The 20,145-nt window shown below is 33.8% G+C and overlaps 1 protein-coding gene across 1 annotated transcript in view; it reads right to left on the bottom strand.

Moving 5' to 3' along the window:
* Nucleotides 1-204: 204 nt before the first annotated feature.
* Nucleotides 205-20,145, bottom strand: part of swm (Zinc finger protein swm) — a 370,656-nt gene continuing 350,715 nt past the window's right edge. Inside the window, exon 20 of the mRNA XM_090402359.1 lies at nucleotides 205-1,135. Within this exon, the coding sequence (XP_090258485.1) occupies nucleotides 1,037-1,135 (99 nt within the window). The 3' untranslated portion in view covers nucleotides 205-1,036. The remainder of the gene's footprint in view (nucleotides 1,136-20,145) is intronic.

Raw genomic sequence — 20,145 nt, 5'->3', positions numbered from 1 at the left:
ATAGTTTTAAGTGCTTTAAAATATTTGGACTCTGTGTTTTCTTGTTTTGAAAACAAACTGGTATCCCAGTTCTGCCGAAAAACAAAACTTCAAAAGAACAAAAAATAATTATAATTCAAGTACAGCTTGGCAATCCCTTTATCATATTTTTTTTTTTTTAAATTCTTGATTTTTTTTTTTTTTTTTTTTTTTGTTTATGGTAAATGTGCTTTGAGCATTTCCCTCAAAACTTATCCCTTTTTTGCTGTTTTTTTTTCCCACTTTTCTTTTCTTTTCTTTTTTTTTTTCATTTTTCTTTCTTTTTTTTTTTGTTATGGTATTCTGTTCACAGGTTTCTTTTTTTTTTCTTTTTTTCCCCCTTTCTTCATCAGTGAAGCATCAGCAAAAAATTGTTGTAATAAAAAAATTAACAAATATCTTAAACCACTGTCAATGTTGAAAGACAGACAAATTAAAGATGAAAATACATGACATAAAACTTAATACCTAACATACAAGAACACACAGTGCACTTAGGTACAGACACTATACAAAATTTTCTACAAAACATTTCAACAGAAATACTAAAGCAGTGTAGGTTTAACTCACATGGACACCTTCTTTACATGTGTACTGCTAGGAAACATACAAATATAATATACATATTACAGCCCTCATTGACACAATGGTTGCAATGTTAATTAAAAACATTCTGAAGATGCATTTACAACTGAAAGCATTTCGAAGAACCTGCAATGATATACCACGAGAAAGTATTGTGGTAAATCATTCAAAACTATACATCCATACGTAATGATAAAGATCACAATTAATGGAACTGTACAGTTTGTATCTGTATACAGATCCTGATATTTTTTTTTTTTTTTTTTTTTTTTTTACAACTGCATTTTCTCCATTACTAAAAGTAACAGCCAAAAATGCATGTCAATAATGCTAACTAGATGATCACACAAAGTGTTAATAATTCTATACAATTCCATAGCTTATAAGCTATGATATCAAATATTTCTGAGAAAAGGAATTTTATAGCCATATGTCATCGGCGCCATGATCGTGCTTCACTGTCTTCCTCTTCTTCATCATCTCCCAATAGTAAATCCTCTTCTCCTACTTCTTCTAGTGATGGCTGCTGATTCTAGAAAGAATTATGATAATGTTCAACATCATAAAAAGAATAACACAAGTTTTTTAATTTGCATCATACTTTTTGATACAATAAAATAAACAAAAATCCTCTTAAAGCTTCCCCCCCCCCCCAACATACACACACACCTTAAAAGGACTCATTTAGCCTTAAGTTTTGAAAATCAGTAGATTACAGATCTTCACCTTAGTTGTCACCAATAGCTGAATTTGTAGTCAACAATGTAAGATTATGGGCAGAGGGCACGGTAAACAACTGTTACCATTTTACGACCCTAAATTTAGCTGATATTTCTGCCCAAAACACAGTTCAGACCCATAAAAGTCACCGATAAGTTGATTTTTCTGTCAAAAATGTTCAAGTGAATAAAGAAATTTTTCATAATCTTCAAGCAGACTACATTACTAGTGATAAAAAAACAGAATCATGAATAGAAACAATCAACTTTGGTCAAAATCTTAAACAGATAGAGATGTCCCAAATTTTTTTCCATGCAGTACAATTACTATGTTTTTATCAGGATTAGAATATTTATAATAAAAAAAAAGTACTAAGTAGCTTTAAAGGATTGGATCATCCTTAAATGATACAGTAATCTACCATTTATCTGACATTCAAAAACAATGACCCTTTAATTAACTGACTTCTGAACTTAATTGTAATACTTCAATTATTAGAACAACAAACTGTCTTCCCGATGTCGTCAGATAAACAGTAGTTCATCATCATCATCATCATCAAATTCCTGCCATGTACCCTCAAGGGGTGTACAGGATATGACAGTACTACATGAAAAAATTACATCATTACTAACTTCCTATCTACAATTTTCCTCCAAATCAGTCTGTTACTTGTCAAGACTCCAACATTATCAGATCTTATATTTCTATCGTCTAAGGCACTTTGTACCGTATCAATCCACCTATATCTTGGTCTTCCTCTGGGTCGTTTTCCTGCCAACCTGGCAGAGAACACTTGTTTTGCTAATCTTTCCTCTCCCATTCTATTTAAGTGACCATACCATCTGAGATTAGCTCTGCTAACGCATTCCTGGATGCTGACAATGTCAAGTTCTTTCCTAATATCCTCGTTTTTAATATGATATTGCCATTGATGCCATCTGTTCATGCCTATAATCTTTCTCAGGACTCTCATATCTGCGGTCTCTAGTCTTTGGTCAAGTGTTTTACTTCTGACCCAGCTCTCAGATCCATAAGTTAAAATTGGTTTGAACACAGTCTTGTATACAGCTAATTTAGTGTTCCGACTAATTTCTTTCTTATTCCATATGAATTTATTCAATTGACTTCCCACGATACCAGCTTTGCTGATTCTGTTGTCTATTTCTATATTTAATTTACCATCTTCAGTAAAAATTGTGCCTAAGTAGCTGAAATGTTTTACTTGTTCCACAGGTTCTCCATTCACAACACAGTTGACATTTTCAATGATTCTGCCTATTTTCATTGTCTCTGTCTTTTTATTGCTGACCTTCATACCATATCTATTACAACAGCTATTCAATTTAGTCAGAGAATCTTGCAGACTTGTAGCGGATTTATTTAGAAGTATAACATCATCTGCATAAAGCAAAGAGCTGACATTAACATCTCCAATTTTGATATCAGGTTTAATACCACATTCCTTCATAATGTGATCCATATAGATAAGGAATAACAGAGGGGATAATGTACATCCTTGTCTCACACCAGATTTAACATTAAACCATCTTCCTGTACTTCCTTCAATTCTAACTGCTGACTCACAACTCAAATAAAGACTAAGTATTGCTTGATATAATGCCCCATTGACACCATATAACTGCAGCGTATTGAATAGCTTCTCTCTTGGCACCTTGTCATATGCCTTTTCCAAATCGACAAAACTTAAATACAGATCTTTGTTATATTCCCATGCTTTCTCGACTATTTGTCGTAAAGTGAAGATCTGATCCTGACAGCCTCTATTTGGCCTGAATCCAGCTTGTTCTTCACCAAGCTTTTCTTCCACAATTCTTCTCAACCGTTTGTCAAGTATACTTGCATAGATCTTGCCAGGAACACTCAGTAGGGAAATACCTCTGTAATTCTCACATTCAGTTTTATTTCCCTTTTTATATATGGGTACTATGAGAGCTCTACTCCAATCATCGGGAATTCGTCCCTCTGTCCAGGCTTTCTGAACTATGCAGTGCAGCCACTGTAAGACTCTTATACCACCATACTTCAGCATTTCTGGTCGAATATCATCTACTCCTGCTGCCTTTCCACATTTCAAGCCTTTGATGGCTTTTTCTACTTCAAGTATGGATATGTATTCCTGACTGCATGCCTGGTCAGTGTTTTTTATCACTGTGCTGTCATCACTGCTTGTTTCATTTAGCAGTTTTTCAAAGTAATTACTCCATACTTCAAGGATATCTTTTTCTCCTGTTTTCATTTCACCTTTATCATCTCTAATTCCTTTTACAGCACTCTTTCCTCCATTCCTAAGCTTCTTCAACAACCTCCAGAATATTTTGCCACCTTCTTGATATTTATTTTCTATATTCTTGCCAAAGTCCTCCCATGACTTTTGTTTAGCTAGTTTTACACACTGTTTAGCTTTCTTACATTTGTCTCTGTATTCTGTAAGAGTAAAAGCTGACTTATTTGCCAGGAACTTTTGATATGCTTTCTTCTTTTCCTTCACTGCCTCTTTAACTTCCTGTGTCCACCAGGGAGTTCTGATTTTTTTATCTTTGCACACAACCTCACCACATGCCTCTCTGGCAGAATCAATCAATGTTTCCTTCAGAGTTTGCCATTGAATCTCCAAGGTTTGATTCCTGTTCTCAAACTCTTTCATTTTCTTTTCAATAATATTTCTGTATTTTAGTCTACAGTTTACATCTGAGAGCTGCTCAACTTTTATTCGCTTTAAAACTTTCTTACATGTTATTCTTTTCAATATGAAATTCAATTTTATCCTGCTCAAGACTAAATAGTGATCACTTCCAATTTCAAATCCTCTGTACACTCTGGTGTCCTGCACCAGGGAGAAAACATCACTATCAACAATAACATAGTCAATGAGACTTTTCTTATTCCTAGCCTCTTCTCTCCATGTGAATTTGTGCACATTTTTATGTTGGAACATGGTGTTAGTAATAACCAGTCCATGTCCTGAGCAGAAATCCAACAGATATTTGCCATTATTATTAGCTTTGCTCTTTTCTTCAAATTTTCCCAAAATATTTTTGTATGTCTCACAATCATTTCCTACTCTACTATTTAGATCCCCAACAAGCACCAACTTTTCCTTTTGCATTGTGTCAGTTGCTTTTTCTAAAGCCTCAAAAAATTCCTCCACTTCTACCTTAGTAGAACCTTCTGTGGGACCATAGGCACAAATAAGTCTCATTGTCCAGTTCCCCATTCTCATATTTGCCCACATTACTCTACTTGAGACTGACTGCCATTCAAGAAGATTAGCCTCGTATTTTGTGTTGAATACTATGGCTACTCCTTCTTTTCCATGATTGTTATTGCCTGAATATAACATTTTGTATTTATTGCTCAGAAAGATCTCACCAGTTTTGGTCTTTTTTGTTTCAGTCACCCCTATTATGTCGATCTGGTACTTATCTAATTCCTCAGCTAGCTCCATTTCTTTGCCATTCAGGCTTCTTATGTTGATAGTACCGATCTTTAACTCTGGTGATGTTGAGTTGGGGTTTGTTTTCAGATTTGTTCCAGTAGCTGACTTTTCGCTGTTCGCCCTGGTTTCCTGGCGAAAACAACGGGGGCCTTGTTTAACCGGGCGACGCCCCAGCCGGCATGAAATTTTGTCATGTTGTACCATCATTTTTTATTTTGGTTTAACCAATAAGAATACAATTTGGTCGGCTAAATCCCAAATTGCCAGCCCATCCTCGTTCGTTCAGTATCAAAGTAGATACCCAACAGGGTGCACCACGAGAAGGTGAGGATTGGACATTAGGTCAGAAGCCCTGGTCGGTTCTCCGCATTCCTTTAAAGGCTATGTGGAGGTCTCCTCTCAGTTATACAGCTTTGACCCTTGACTGTTGGAATATTATTTTACACTTGATTAGACTATAATAAATTTAGTTTAATCCTTTATTCAAGTGTAAACAAACAAAGCTTGCGCCTGAAAATATCTTCAGGACTGAGATAAGGTGGTGCAACACCAGGCAACTCCGAGCAAAGGTGGACCAAGCTCTCATCATTCCTTGTCTCAGTATCTCTCATAATGCAAAGCACATCTCCTTGTGGACATGTATACTGCTATGTATTAATGGAAGGGCTACTACCTAGACCAGTTTCGACCCTTATTGAGGTCTCGTCAGTGGGAGGCAGATCCAAACGTGGAGACACTAAGGCAGAAGCAATAGGAGAGGTCATATTTACCTATACAAATTGCCAACAGGTGTACTGTTGAGTGTACCACCACAATTGTGGTGGTACACTCAACTGGTGTACCACCTAAGGTGGTACACGTTGGTGGTACAGTGTTGGAAGTTTTCCCACTTGGTTATACTATAAATTAAAGATACTTCAGGCACAAACTTCGTTTGCTTACACTTGAATAAAGGATTAAACCAAGTATATAATTTCTTATCTTTAATTAATAGTATAACCAAATGGAAAAACTTCCAACTATCTCTAATCCAGAGTATTTTAATAAGGTGTGACACCTTTTGGCTATTTCTTGATTAATTCTTGGTATCTTTAATTTCTACCTTTACTGGACACTATATTCAACATCGATCTGCTCACCATTCTTCTCAAACAATTGGAATAATAAAAACTCTGTTACAATGTGCCCATATAATATGCTATAAAGCACATTATACAGCAGCTAAGCTGGAAATAACTTCTGGAAATCAAATGTCATATACATTGGAAGGACTCCTTAGAATGGATTGTACAACATATTTGTGATTCCTATAAGCCTAGCAAAGCAAGAATGAAACAACACATAGGGCTCCTCTCATACATTTTTGGCATCTTGGAACTAATCTCAAGGTAATTGAAAAAATATAAGCTAGTTGCTATGTTTATTCCTTTCAACAAACTATCATCATGGTTCCCATCTTTTACAGATAAGCGACCCCCCCCCCCTCCCAATATTTTCCTGGCATCTACCAAATTCTGTGTAACTGACACCTTTCTTACTTTCAACAAATTGGATGTTCAGTGGAAAAAAGACTGCAAGAACACCTATCCTACATTTCATATTGGACCTAGCCCAATATGGAATTGATACCAACCATAATACCCTTTGGTTGTCTGTAAACATGTTTACTTCAGCATTACCTCCATGAGTTCGAATGTTTGTTTAAAGAAAGCACTGAAGCCTTACTTCACCAGCCGAACCTGAATTGGAATGACTGCCTCTCCCTATCAAAGATATGGGAGAGTCTTATTCTAATCAACCATTAACAATTTTATTATTTTAAAATGTTTCCTCTGTTATTCATCACCCGACTCTTACTATTTTAAATAATTATTCTTGTTCTACTTTGTATTCAAACTGCTCAATGCCAATGATCATGATGACCCATAATTTGTGGGTCGAAACATTTGGCTATTAAAAATTATTATTCACTTTTCCTTGTATCACATTACTTTTTACTACTATAGGTTTACAACCTTGCATGGGCAGGAGGCCAATTAAAGAAATGTATTAGAATTTAGATACAGATCTAAATTTATGATTTGAAAATATGGTAGTCTGATATGTGTGGATGGTTTATTAGGCACATCTACCTAAAAGCAAGAAGTACTTCCTTAACTCTCGGAACATTGTGAACTCAATGTATCACGCATTCCATAAGAAAGGCCTACATTTCTTCATATATAACTATGAGAGATCCTCATTCCAATCTGTGACACAATGCAAATCATATATTATCCTGCTCAAGTAGCCATTACTGGGAGAGAGAGATCGACTGTGAGTATTGAAGGAATGCAATGATTTGTACCAGTGCTTGAAAGGCTATGGAAGAAAAAACTTCCCACACTACCAGTGTGCACTGTTGCCACCTGACTGCCCCGCAGGCTAGTGATTCCTTTCTATGATACTACACTGGCTTGTCTGACCTAAACTGCCATATGCTCAAAATCACTTAAGTTGCATTTCTGGCTCATCAGATTGCAATCTGTAACAAACATGTTGCAATTTACAAAAAATATAATCTTGAACGACATTATTTGAGTAAGCATAAGAAATATGAAAATTTAAAAGGATCAGAACGTTTAGACAAGATAGCAATTTTGAAAGAAAATATAATCAAAAGCCAATCTCTTTTTAAAAAGCTTATTCAGGAAAGACTATCTGTAACTCAAGGTAGTTATGCATTGTGTGAACAAATTGCTAAAAAACTTAAAACTCATAATGAAGGCGAGTTTGTGAAAGATTGCATCCTTACTCCGTCGAGATTTTATGTCCAGAAAAACCGAGTTTGTTTAAAAATATTAGCCTATCAAGAAGAACTGTTTCTGACCATATTAAAGATATCGCTGATGACATCCAAACTTTTTTGAAAGTAGATTCAGCAGAATTTGTGTTTTACTCATTAGTCATCAATGAGACTACTGATCTGTCAAATACTGCACAAATGGCTATATTTATACGGGGAATAACTACAGATTTCAATATACGAGAAGAATTTCTTGCTTTAAAATCAATGAAGGGGACAATAAAGGTGAAGATTTATTTGAAATGGTCAATTCAGCATTAAAGGATTTCAATTTACTGTATAAAAAACTGAGTGGTCTCGCTACAGATGGTGCTCCATCCTGGTAGGTCGTGAAAAAGGGCTTGTGGCTCTGATTAAGAATGAATTTAAGAAACGTCAATTGAATCCAAATACTTTGTGTGCCACTGCTTCATTCATATGGAAAATCTATGTGCAAAGTCACTCAAGATGAACAGCGTCATGAATGTAGTAACAAAGGCCATTAATTTGATAAAAAGTAAAGGGGTTGAACAACAGGGAATTCAAAGAATTTTTGGAAGATCTTTAAGCCGAATATGGAGACTTATTGTACCGTTGTGAAGTTAGGTGGCTAAGTAGAGCTCAAATGCTCAAGCGATTTTATGAACTTAAAGATGAAGTGAAAATTTTCTTGGACATTAAAGGTGTCCCCATTAAAGAATTGGAGGATGAAAAGTTTCAAAGTAATTTAGCATTTTTAGTAGACATAACTAGTCATTTGAATAATCTAAATTTGAAATTACAAGGCCCCAATCAGCTAATGACCTCTTTGCTCACTCATATCAAGAGCTTTGAATCGATGCTTCAATTATTTCTTACCCAACTGAAAAAACAGCTTTACACATTTTCCAAAATTAAGAGAACACAATCCAAAATCAACAAGTGAGTACGCTGATGAGTGTCAAAGTGTTTTGAATCAATTTCAAAGGAGATCTGAAGATATAAAAAATCAAAGAATTGAGTTACAAATATTTGAAACACACCTTTTGATATATGCCCTGAGGAAGCATCCAATTCCTTGCAATTAGAGTTGATTGATTTGCAGTGTGATAACACTTTGAGATCAAAATATAGTAATCTGCTTATATTGGACTTTTACAAATCTGTTGATTCTGAGAAATTCCCTTCTTTAAAAAATAACACCTTGAAAATAGCTTCTCAATTTTCTACTACTTATCAATGTGAGCAATTTTTTTCAAAATTAAGTCTGGCAAAAAATCGCCTTCATACAAGACTCACTGACGAAAATCTCGCCAATGAACTAAGAGTAGCTGTCTCATCAAAGGCGGCTAATATTTCTAAGCTTTCACAAAAAAAAAAAAAGCAGTTTCAGCCTTCTCACTAAAAAGTTTAAGATTAAAGGTAAGCTTCATTAACTTTGATGAAATATTTATTATGCTATTATTGCTTTAATAAAGTTCTCAGTTAAAATAAAATAAATATCATTTTTTAAATAAATTAAATAGCTTTTGCTTGATTGTTGTAATTATATGTCTACACAATTGTAATTAAAAGATACCATATCAGATGAGAATGCTGCACATTTACTTATTGAGATATATATTGCACACTATATATAAGAGTTAAAATTTGCCAGTCACCCGCAGAAGTTTTTAAATTAGCAATTTTTGCCCTTGATACTAAAAAGGTTCCCCACCCCTACTCTAGTCAATTCTCTTTTCCTTTTATCCTATAGAGATAAAAGCTTAAAGAACAAATGCAAGTCTTCACCTCATGCATATGGGAAGAATGACATGTAGATTCCAAGAACTTGGAGGCAGGCATGAAATCTGATCAGAGTGCATGCTTGTCTCAAACTTCTGGGAAGTAATCACCATGAACTGTTCATAATTTTATTTATTTATTTTCTATCAATTATTTAGTTAACCTTGAATTGCAGAGTTACCAGTTGGTTCCCTTGAATTCGAATAGTGCTTTCTACTGTTCACTCAGCTTATTGAGATACAAAGTATACTCATGCTACAATGGGAAAAGTATAGAGGAGTTAATATTAAATTCTAATTTCCTTTACATGTTTAAAACATACATTATTCTGTCAACTACACATTTTGTAGTTGTATATACTGGTGCTTGCATAGTTAAGCTATATTGATTTTATGTTGTACATATTTTTGTTCTATTTGTAAATTGCAGATATTTTTCTTTTGGTTATAAAGGTGTCGGAAGACTTAATCTGTTAATGAATAAAATGGCTAATTAAGAGGATAAGTTATATGAAATATCCTTGGATATGAACATGCGTGTGCAAGTTTGATCTGTAGTTTACTTTCAGGTATTTTTATTTTGGGTTAAGAATTAAACTACTGGGAGTCAAGGGAACAATTTACTAATGGTGCAAATGATTGCATGCACGCACAGACAACAAATGCTCCACACACACACACACACACACACACACACACACACACACACACACACACACACACACAGAGAGAGAGAGAGACAACATCTCCATCTGCCACAAGTATTGTGATGGGGTGAACTCAATGCTAGATAAGGGGTGAAATTATCTAATTATAATGACTGTTGATTTTGCCGGGTTGAGAGATTAAAAACTCAAGTTTCATCCTGGATTAAAAAAAGACCCTACTTGCCTGCACAAAGATCAATTAACCACCTTACCGGCCATTATGGATCAAATACGCATCCTCGTATGCTTCGTATCCATCATATATTTCAATGTAATATTAATGGTATTACAATTTTAATATGCACCTCACATCCATGATAACCTTGATGTCTATGGACATCTTGGCTGGTAGCATGGTTAACCCTGAAATAAGCTGAATAAAGAACAAAATTTCTGCTAGTCAGTGACTAAAATTGGCTCTATAACAGTCTTTCTTCTGCAGAAAGCCTTGGCTGGCTTTCTTCAGCCTCATTTGCACAATGTTAGTGCCTGCGTGCATACACCAATCCCTCGATTAATGCGCCTAATGCGTTATTTAAAACAGGTGCATTAATCGAAAATGCACTAATCGAATATAATAACCTATGGGAAAAAGTATAATTCGTTCCTCAAATTTATTTTTTGACCCTTAATTTTTTTTATAAAAGAATTAGGGTATGTCTCAGGGCCTAGTTAAAGGAAAACCATGAAGCTGAAAGACAATAAAACATATTCAAAATATAATTTATTATTCTGCTTCTTAACAAAGAAGTGAGCTAATGTAGTTTGGCAGGCATTCTGTTTCTTTTTTTCATACAACTGACAGTATGGTCCTATTGCCTCTTCTGCAAATTTTACTGGTTCTCTCTTCACCAGGGTCAGTTTCTAAGCATTGCTGCTTAAAAACTTCAATTGTATGAAAAACATTTTCAAATTGTTTCTGTGAAACCTCTTTGGGCTTGTCAGTGATTAAATTTTCTTCATATTCTTCAGGATCTTCCTGCTGTGCATCAAATTTAGCAGGTCGAAATCACTCAACTTCTCAGAATGAAATTTAATTAACTTTGATTCATTTGAAAAGCCTCTAAAATTATTTGCACAATGTGGAAGAATGTGCTTCCAAACGACTCGCATATTGCTAGCAGTAATTTCATTGACTTTGCGACTTTATAACCAGGCTGAGATTTCGCTGATTTGGTTAGAAAAGTCTTGGAAGGCATTCGCTTCCAAAAAAAAGGATGGTTTCATTGACATTAAATATTTGTTGATCACAATAGTTCCCTTGTCACACAATTTTCTTCAAAATCTATGAATATCTCCTTATCTGCAATTGCAGCTTTGCCTGTGATTAGAACATTGTAGGCTATTTCTCTTTTTGAAACGCTCAAATCACCCAGCACTAACATGGAAATATTCTTATTTTCCATCACTGATAGCCCTCTCTTTCTTTCCAGGTTACAAAGAGACAACGCTTTTGATTTAATAAGGCCAGTGTTTAGCGGGATCCGTTTTTGGTTACAACCTTCGATCCATGTAAAACGACGTCTCTCTAATTAAATCATTATAATACTTTGATTTCAATGCATGCATGATGAACTTGAAGCAGCCTTACCTTTCTCTGTGTATTCAGCAGGTGATTCACCCATTTTTGTGTTCTTGTCTTATCTTTGCTCTTGACTCACCTAGTTCATTTTTCTTTATTATTTAAAGTGTTTCTTCCAATCAGATTACTTTTCGAATCATTTTAACAGTTGAGGGTAGCTCTCTAATTCTTTTACTAATGATTAAAGGTTAGGAAAATAATTTAAAATAAAAAAGTAAGGAAAACAATTGCATGAGATATGATCCGAAAAATGCTATGTAAAGCAGACAACATAAATGTTGACAGTAAATTTGGAACATAGTGTACATGGAAATAGTGTAGTATGCCATTAAAAAATAACTTTGTAAAATGTTTCAATTCGATAACTAATTTATTTCATCCTAGTGAGTGATTTTTTAAAATAGTCAGCCATAAAAAATGTATAGATCGAAAATTTTTAAAATCTGTAACGTTTTTTTTTTTAAATGTATATAGGCACACTAATCGAATTTGAGTATCGAAAAAAATGATGCACTAATCGAGGGATTGCTGTATATTATTTGTTGTGATCCTTGATGATGACAATGTAACATTACCGAAATACAGTAAAGTATTAAAGTTTTTATAATTAATATTTTAGTATACATTATTTCCAATAGTTATGGGGATATTAGTAGCTAGTAATTTAGAGGGAATATTGCTAAAGTAGCAATGGGTAGCTCACAAGATTACTTGGCTATCAAAGAACATACTAACAAGCAAACAGAGAGAGAAGGGAGTATCATTCCTCTTTAGAAAGTCCTGATATGACCATATCTGGATTACTGTGCTCAGGTCTGGTCATCTGGGTTTCTTGAGGATGAGGAAGTGGTGGAGAGGATCTAGAGGCAAGTGAGGATCCAAGAAAGTGATTAATCTGTGGGATGCTCCTTATGAAGATAGATTGAGGTTTATAGGTGGCAAAAGTTGGTTGATAGGCAAAAAGGGGGATATATGATATAAACATTTAAGTTACTTAAAAGATTTTATAGGATTAAAACATCTTAGCATTTGGCTAGAGGGGACAGAACAAGAGGTTATCCCTGGAAGTGGGGTAAGGGTGTAGGTAGCAAGGGCATGAGGACTAGATTTTTTGCTAGGCAAGTGGTGAATGAATGAAATGGAGTTGTCCGAGTCAGTTGTGAGCGATTTGTCTATTAATGAATTCAAGGAGAGGTACAATAGATATTGTGTTGATAGTTTGTTTGGTCTTCCATGTTGAGTCTTAGGACTCCATGGAGGTGACCGTGCAATAATAATAATAACAACAAGAATAAATTCTGTTAATGATGAGAAGGTGAGCCAGTCAGCTTGGTCAATATTCCATTGTGATATCTGTGATGGAGTGTATGGTTGCCCATGCAAGAAGATTGATATCACAGAAAGTGGTCACTCCCAAATAAATTCTTGTCAGTTTACTACTTGAAGAGTGGAAAAACGGATGGTGAGCAGACAGTTATGTCCTTGACAGTGAATGTTCACGTAGGCATACGAAAGAAGGTATTGCTTCCTGTGTTTAGGAGTAAGAGGTTCTTATTGTCAAGCATATGCTCAACAACTCTTCTTCTGTAAATTACAAATTTAATAAGCCAAAAGGCTATTTTACCGGTGAAATTGTTAATAGAAAGAGGGGATGGTAAATCCCTTCATGTTTTAAAAGCCGGGTACAAAACTCGGATCGAAATCCATAGAGTTTCATGCCGATAAACTATCGGCAGGCCCAAGTGTAAATGATCACTTGGGTAGTACTACACCAGGGCAACTCCGAGCAAGGGTGGAGCAAGCTCCCTCACTAACTTTAATATTCTCTCATAATGTAAAAGCCAGCTCCTAAGAGATATATATATATTGTTTTTACATTATGAGAAGAGGTCACTACCCAGACCGGTTTCAACCTTTTTTGAGGTCTCATCAGTTTGTCTGCCAATAGTTTTGCCGATCAGTTTCACTGCCGATAGTTTTTTGGCATGAAACTCTATGGATTTCGATCCGAGTTTCGTACCCGGCTTTTAAAACATAAAGGGATTTACCATCCCCCTTTCTATTAACAATTTCTCCGGTAAAATAGCCTTTTGGCTTATTAAATTTGTAATTTACATTTAATATAGGAGTACACCACTTTGGCGATTCGATAGTAGAGGTATGTAAGTTCTTGTTCACTTAAAACCTTGATATTCCAGGTCTACCTACTCACTGATAAGACCTCAAAAAAGGTTGAAACCGGTCTGAGTAGTGACCTCTTCTCATAATGTAAAAACAATATATATACATCTCTTAGGAGCTGGCTTTTACATTATGAGAGAATATTAAAGTTAGTGAGGGAGCTTGCTCCACCCTTGCTCGGAGTTGCCCTGGTGTAGTACTACCCAAGTGATCATTTACACTTGGGCCTGCCGATAGTTTTTCGGCATGAAACTCTATGGATTTCGATCTGAGTTTCATACCCGGCTTTTAAAACATGAAGGGATTTACCATCCCCCTTTCTATTAACTCTTCTTCTGTTTGTTTGAGCACCACCTCACAGTTTTTTGTGTCCATTTAAATCCTGGTATTAAAAGTAAAGAGGAATGGTAACTGCAGTCTGACATCATGAAGGTCATCTCGAGAGATCTGTGGCAGGAGGAACACAGATGCAGCATACTATTAATAGAGTTGCGACTGAGATTCGGGCAGCAACAGCTTCTATGTTTGTATTGAGCAAGACTTGCTGGAAGGGGATATGGTTTCCCCACAAAAATGGTGACTCCTTCATGAGTAGGTCTATCTCCCATCCTTAAGAGCAATGGCTATTTTTTTGTAATGTCTGATCATCTCTCAGCTTCAGGCATGTTCCCACAGGCAGAAGTATATACTGGTTTATACTTCTGCAAGAAGGCCCAGATGTCATTGACATTTTGACAGAATCCATGACAATTCCATTATAGGAATGTGTTCATTATTTCTTTTTGGTGGCATCATCTGGCTTCCTAAGTCAAGTAGTTTTATTTTCATTAACCTAGAATTTTTTTCTTTTCAGAGTATTGAAGACAGCCAGTATCCATCATTTCCTCTTCATCAGGAAAATATCCAAGACAATGTCATAATGTACTTCTTTTAGGGCACTAAGTATGAAATATTTTATCTTCTTCAGGGAGGTATCTATGCAATCTGAACATGATCCATCAATAAGGTCTTAGGTATGTCTTTGATCTTTTGTGTTGCATATTCTATTATCTTTTATATTAGCAGATTTTCATGTAGCAGGACCATCTTTGGCAATGTCTTAGAAGTAAGTACATACTGATTGGTCTCCTTCATTCACTCAATGAAGATGGCAAGAAAGTCATCTGAATCCCTGATTCAGAGATGTTGTAACTGTAAGGAGGCAGGATTGACATACAGGTTTGGATCCCCATTGACACTTTTATTTTAAAGCTGCTTTCTCTGCATAAGAGGGTTTACCAGATGTTGCTGCCAATTTTGGCAGCAACATCTGGTAAACCCTCTTTGGTATAGTGCCTCTTCAGCACCTGATAAATGATGCACTGCTCTGCATTTGTTGTATGGTTCTCCTTCTCATCTCTCCACTTTTGGCATGCTTAGGAATAAAGCTGGATGGTCTCACTCACAATTTGGGCATTTTGGTGTTTTGCTTTTATGATCTTTGTTTTTGTAGTCTTTATTGCTGCATTGGGCACAAATGGCAGAGCGACAAGAAGGCAGTAAAGAGAAGTCAGAAAAAGACAGAGAATCATGGAACAAATTTGTTTCTAATTTAGAACATGATTTATATAAAATAAGACCCAATGTATATAATATTTTGAAACATTTAAGTAAAGATACTAAAGAAAACGTAAAATTAAACACTGCTTTGAAATTAGAAGAATTTTAAAATTTTTATACAGAATTGAGGACAGATAAATATTTAAAAAAAAAAAAAGATAACTGGCAAACATTTAATGAAAATGAAAAGGAAATAACTAAAGAAGAATTAGAAATCAGCCCAAAAGAAACAAAAAATGGAATATCTCCTAAGATAAGTTAGGTTCAGAATTACATAAATATGTAGGAATAAGGTCCAAAGAAAGACTCCTAATATTTTTAAATAAAATCTATTCAACAAGTAACCCACCAATAGAATGGAAAAAAGCAATTGTGATCCCTATCTTTTAAAAAGGTAGTAGAGATGACCTTAAAATTATAGAGGTACAAGTATTCTCAATTCCTGTTACAAAATATATAGCAGAATTTTAAATAACAAACTAATAAAATATTCTGAAAATTTTATTTTAGAAGTACAGAATGGATTTAGAAAAGGACAATCATATATAGACCCGGCCTTTTGCCTAAAATTAATAATAGAGAAAAGAAAAGAATGCAATTTAGAAACACATACTACATTTATCGACTTTGAAAAAGCATTCGACAAAGTTAAAAGAAGCATTTTATTTAACATATTAAAAGAAAGACAAATACCAAAGAATATTCTAAAAGCAATCATACCTATACAGGTAACATCGTATAACGCGGTACTTATACAACGCGGCCTACAAATTGTAGTAACCCTTGTTGAATGAGGTATTTATACAATGCAGTTTCGATATAAGACGGTCTACAAACTGTAGTAACCCTTTATCTTTTCATATATTTTTTAATGTTCGACTTAAAAATCAAATTTTATCTTCGTTAAATTTGCGTCTGCCCGTATCGCGCATGTAGTTATAAGTAGCGAATTTATATTAGAGGAAATACCCTTTAGCAAGCATTTACGTCAATTGTTTACCATATAAAGTGCTTATTGTTGAAAATTGTCTTCGTTTTTCTGCCATGATGTACATAAGTGTGTTAATCTCAAGCTGAGCACTTTATTTTTTGGTGAATTACATACAATATGTAATACCTTTTTTTTTATGTAAAAAAAATATTTTTATAATGGCCACTTAGAGCACTTTTGAGATATGGTTGAAAACGAAATTAGTGAATTAATTGAAGACAAAACAGATTTTAATTAGGAGGAACTGGTACAATTAATAGATTACCTCGAACCAAATGGCGGGGAAATTCTGCCGAAGATTCTGATTGCAATGAATCTGTTAAAGAATTCAGTTTAAAGAAATTAGCAGAAGGATTGAACTTGGCAAGAAAGTTATTTTATGGATAATGATATCTCAATGGAGCGCTCCAGAAAATTCACGAGACAATTGGATATTTGTGTAGCTCCGTATTATGAACTTAATAAAAAAAATTGCAGCATAAGCAAGATTTTATTACTGACTTCTTGATAACTAAACCAGCCGAAGTATGCAATGAGAATTATACAAAAAGAGATTTCAAGTGATGACGACGTCCGGCCACTCGTAAGTAAAGAACATCTACGAAATGTTAGTTTTGAAGAGATTGATGATGATTAAAATATATACTTTTTTTTTTTTTTTTTTTTTGCCTAAAACATTTATGCATTATTGGGCAATGAAGTTTACGTATTATTTGTAATTTTTTATAATTTTATACTATGTATTTATTTCATAGTTTATATGTTTTCTTAACTTACATGAATTACCTGAATTAAATAAAAATATATTTTTGTTGGATGTCATTGTTTATTTATATAATCTTTAAAAAAAAAACGATTTCGGAACCTAACTCTACTTTTTCTATGTGATCTTAGTCGTGCATAACGCAATTTATATAACGCGGCATTTTTGTGGAACCTAACAATCCGCGTTATAGGAGGGTTACCTGTATGTGAAAATAATCAAATACAAGATTAAATTATGAACTATCATGTACGAGAGAGAAACCAAGCAGTCCGACAGGGATGTCCCCTTTCAGTAACTCTTTTTAATATTTATCTAAATGAAATAATAATAAAATGGAATAAAAATTTCTATGAAGGTATTAAACTTTCTCCCACTGTGAACTTAAACACCCTCCTTTTTGCTGATGACCAAATAATAATTACAAATTTTGAAGATAACTTACAGAAAGATATTTTAAATTTAAATGAAATAGCCAAAGATTATGGAATGATAATATCAACAGAAAAATCAGAAACGATGGCCTTTTAAAGGACAAGATCCAGTAAGAACTAAAACAGTAATAGATAACAAGATTTTAAAACAGATGAATTCATTTAACTACCTAGGATGTATAATTACATATGAAAATTAAAAAGATATAAACCTAAAAATTGCAAAAGATTTAAAAATAACAGGTGTAATTAACTCTATATTTATACCTAACCTAGTTCAAAAACAAACCAGACTAAGTATACAATACATTAGACCTAGCAGTCCTATTGTATGGAAGTGAAATCTGGATAATAAAAAAAAAGAATGATTAATGAAATGAAGTTTATGAGAAAAACTGCAAACTATACTCTAATTCGATTACAAAAGAAATTATGAAATAATTAAACCAGGAATCAGTAATAGAAAATATTTAAAAATATAAACATAAATGGATGGAACACGTTGAAAGAATGAAAACAAAGATTACCAAAACAAGTCTTAAATTACAAACCACTAGGAAAATGAAAACCAGGGCATCCTCTTAATTAAGATTCAATTTAGGCCTAGAGTAGCCCGTTCCGGCCTTCTAAGGCTGGAACAGCTACTCTAGGCCTAAATCCTTGACAAGCATGATGATGATGAAGGCAATAAGGATAAATATAAAAGAAGATATCAAGAAAAGAGAAGATGATATGATCCAAAAAAATCATTGATAAAAAAAGAGAAACTTCAGAATCCTAAGAAATAATCTTTCATCTGGAAGAAAATTATCAAACAAGAAATCACAGAAGAAGCAAAATATTTCTACATGAATCTGTATAAAAGTGAAGATAGAAAACTCCAGAATCAACAGAAAAAAATGGACTATGACCTCTGATATACCTCGAATAGAACTCTGAAATTGCAAACATATAAAAAAACAATAATAATAGAGATGATTAAAGAAGATGGAGATGTTCTAAAACAAGAATTGAAAATCCTCTTCAATAAATGCATCAAAAAAAAAAAAAAGAGAAGCATTCCAAATATGGAATAATGCAAATATTATTTTACTGCATAAAAAAAAAAGGAAGTAAATGAAAACTACAGACCTATTAGTTTGTTATCTCATATTTAAAAACTTTCACTAGAATTATAACCAGAAGATTAGAAACAAGACTTGATTCAACACAACTTTCTGAACAAGCTAGTTTCATAAAGAACTTCCATACAATAGATCATATTCAAACAATAAGCATGCGTACTGAAAAATGCAATGAATACCACATTCCTCTTCACATGGATTCGTAGAGTTTTAAAAAGCTTTAGATTGCATAAAAACATCTTCAGTAATAGAGATTATGGCAATGAAAAACAGTTTACTGACAACATAAAATATATTTATGAAATATATCTAAACTATAGTGAATATCATTCTCAATGAAATATGTGAAAAATTTCACATAATCAAAATAAAGCAAGGAGACACCATTTTTCCCAAATTGCATTAACACTGCAACATATGATGAGCAATTTAGAATGGTCCAATAAAGGACTCAATATTAATGGAATTAAATTACACCACCTAAGATTTGCTGATGATATTCTTATTATTGCAAACAATGTGAAAGATTTAAAAGAAATGAAAGAAGATCTAACAACTAAATCACTAGAAATTGGATTAGACATTCTGAGAAAACCAAAATAATGCCAAACCAAAAAGGATATGATGAACAACACAGCAATATTAAGTTAAACAATAAAGAACTGAAATAGTAGATGAATTTGTATACTTAGGAAAACTGTTAACAATGAAAAAACAACGAGTCATGGAAGAAGTGAAAAGAAGAATAGGAATGGAATGCTCAGCTTTTAGAAAACTGAAAACATTTTTAAACAGCAAAATAAAACCTGAGAACAGAGTAAGAGTGTTCAACCAATGTGTATTGCATGTTATGACATAGGGAGCAGAAAGCTGGGCAATCAAAAAAGGAAATAATAGATACTAAAAAAAAAAAGAAAAAAAAAGAATAATGGAGGAAAGATGTCTACTAAACATAAAACTCAAAGATAAAATCAAAAACAAAAAAAAATGAAGAAATAAAAGCTAAAACAAATTTTCAGGTATTGGAGAAAACATACTTCAAAAGAAATCGAAGGGACCCATCATAAGACTCAAGGACAATGGAGGGAGCAGAAACCTGGGCACTCAAAAAGGAAATACAGCAATCCCTCGATTAATGCGCTCCCGATTAGTGCACCTATTTAATTCTTAAAAATAAATGTTATAGATTTAAAAAAGCACACTCACCAGGATGAAATAATTTAGTTACTGATTTGAAACATATTACAAAGTTATTTTTTAATGGCATACTACATTATTTCATGCACACTATGTTCCAAATTTACCGCCAAAATTAACGTCTTCTGCTTTCACATTGGGGTGCTTAAGGGTCAAAGCTGTATAACTGAGAGACCTCCACACAGCCTTTAAATGAA

The sequence above is a fragment of the Typopeltis vanoorti genome, chromosome 13, assembly GCF_054136105.1.
Source record: "Typopeltis vanoorti isolate ZY-2024b chromosome 13, IOZ_Tvanoo_1.0, whole genome shotgun sequence".
NCBI classification, from domain to species: Eukaryota; Metazoa; Arthropoda; class Arachnida; order Uropygi; family Thelyphonidae; genus Typopeltis; species Typopeltis vanoorti.
This window is presented reverse-complemented; position numbering and strand designations above follow the sequence as displayed.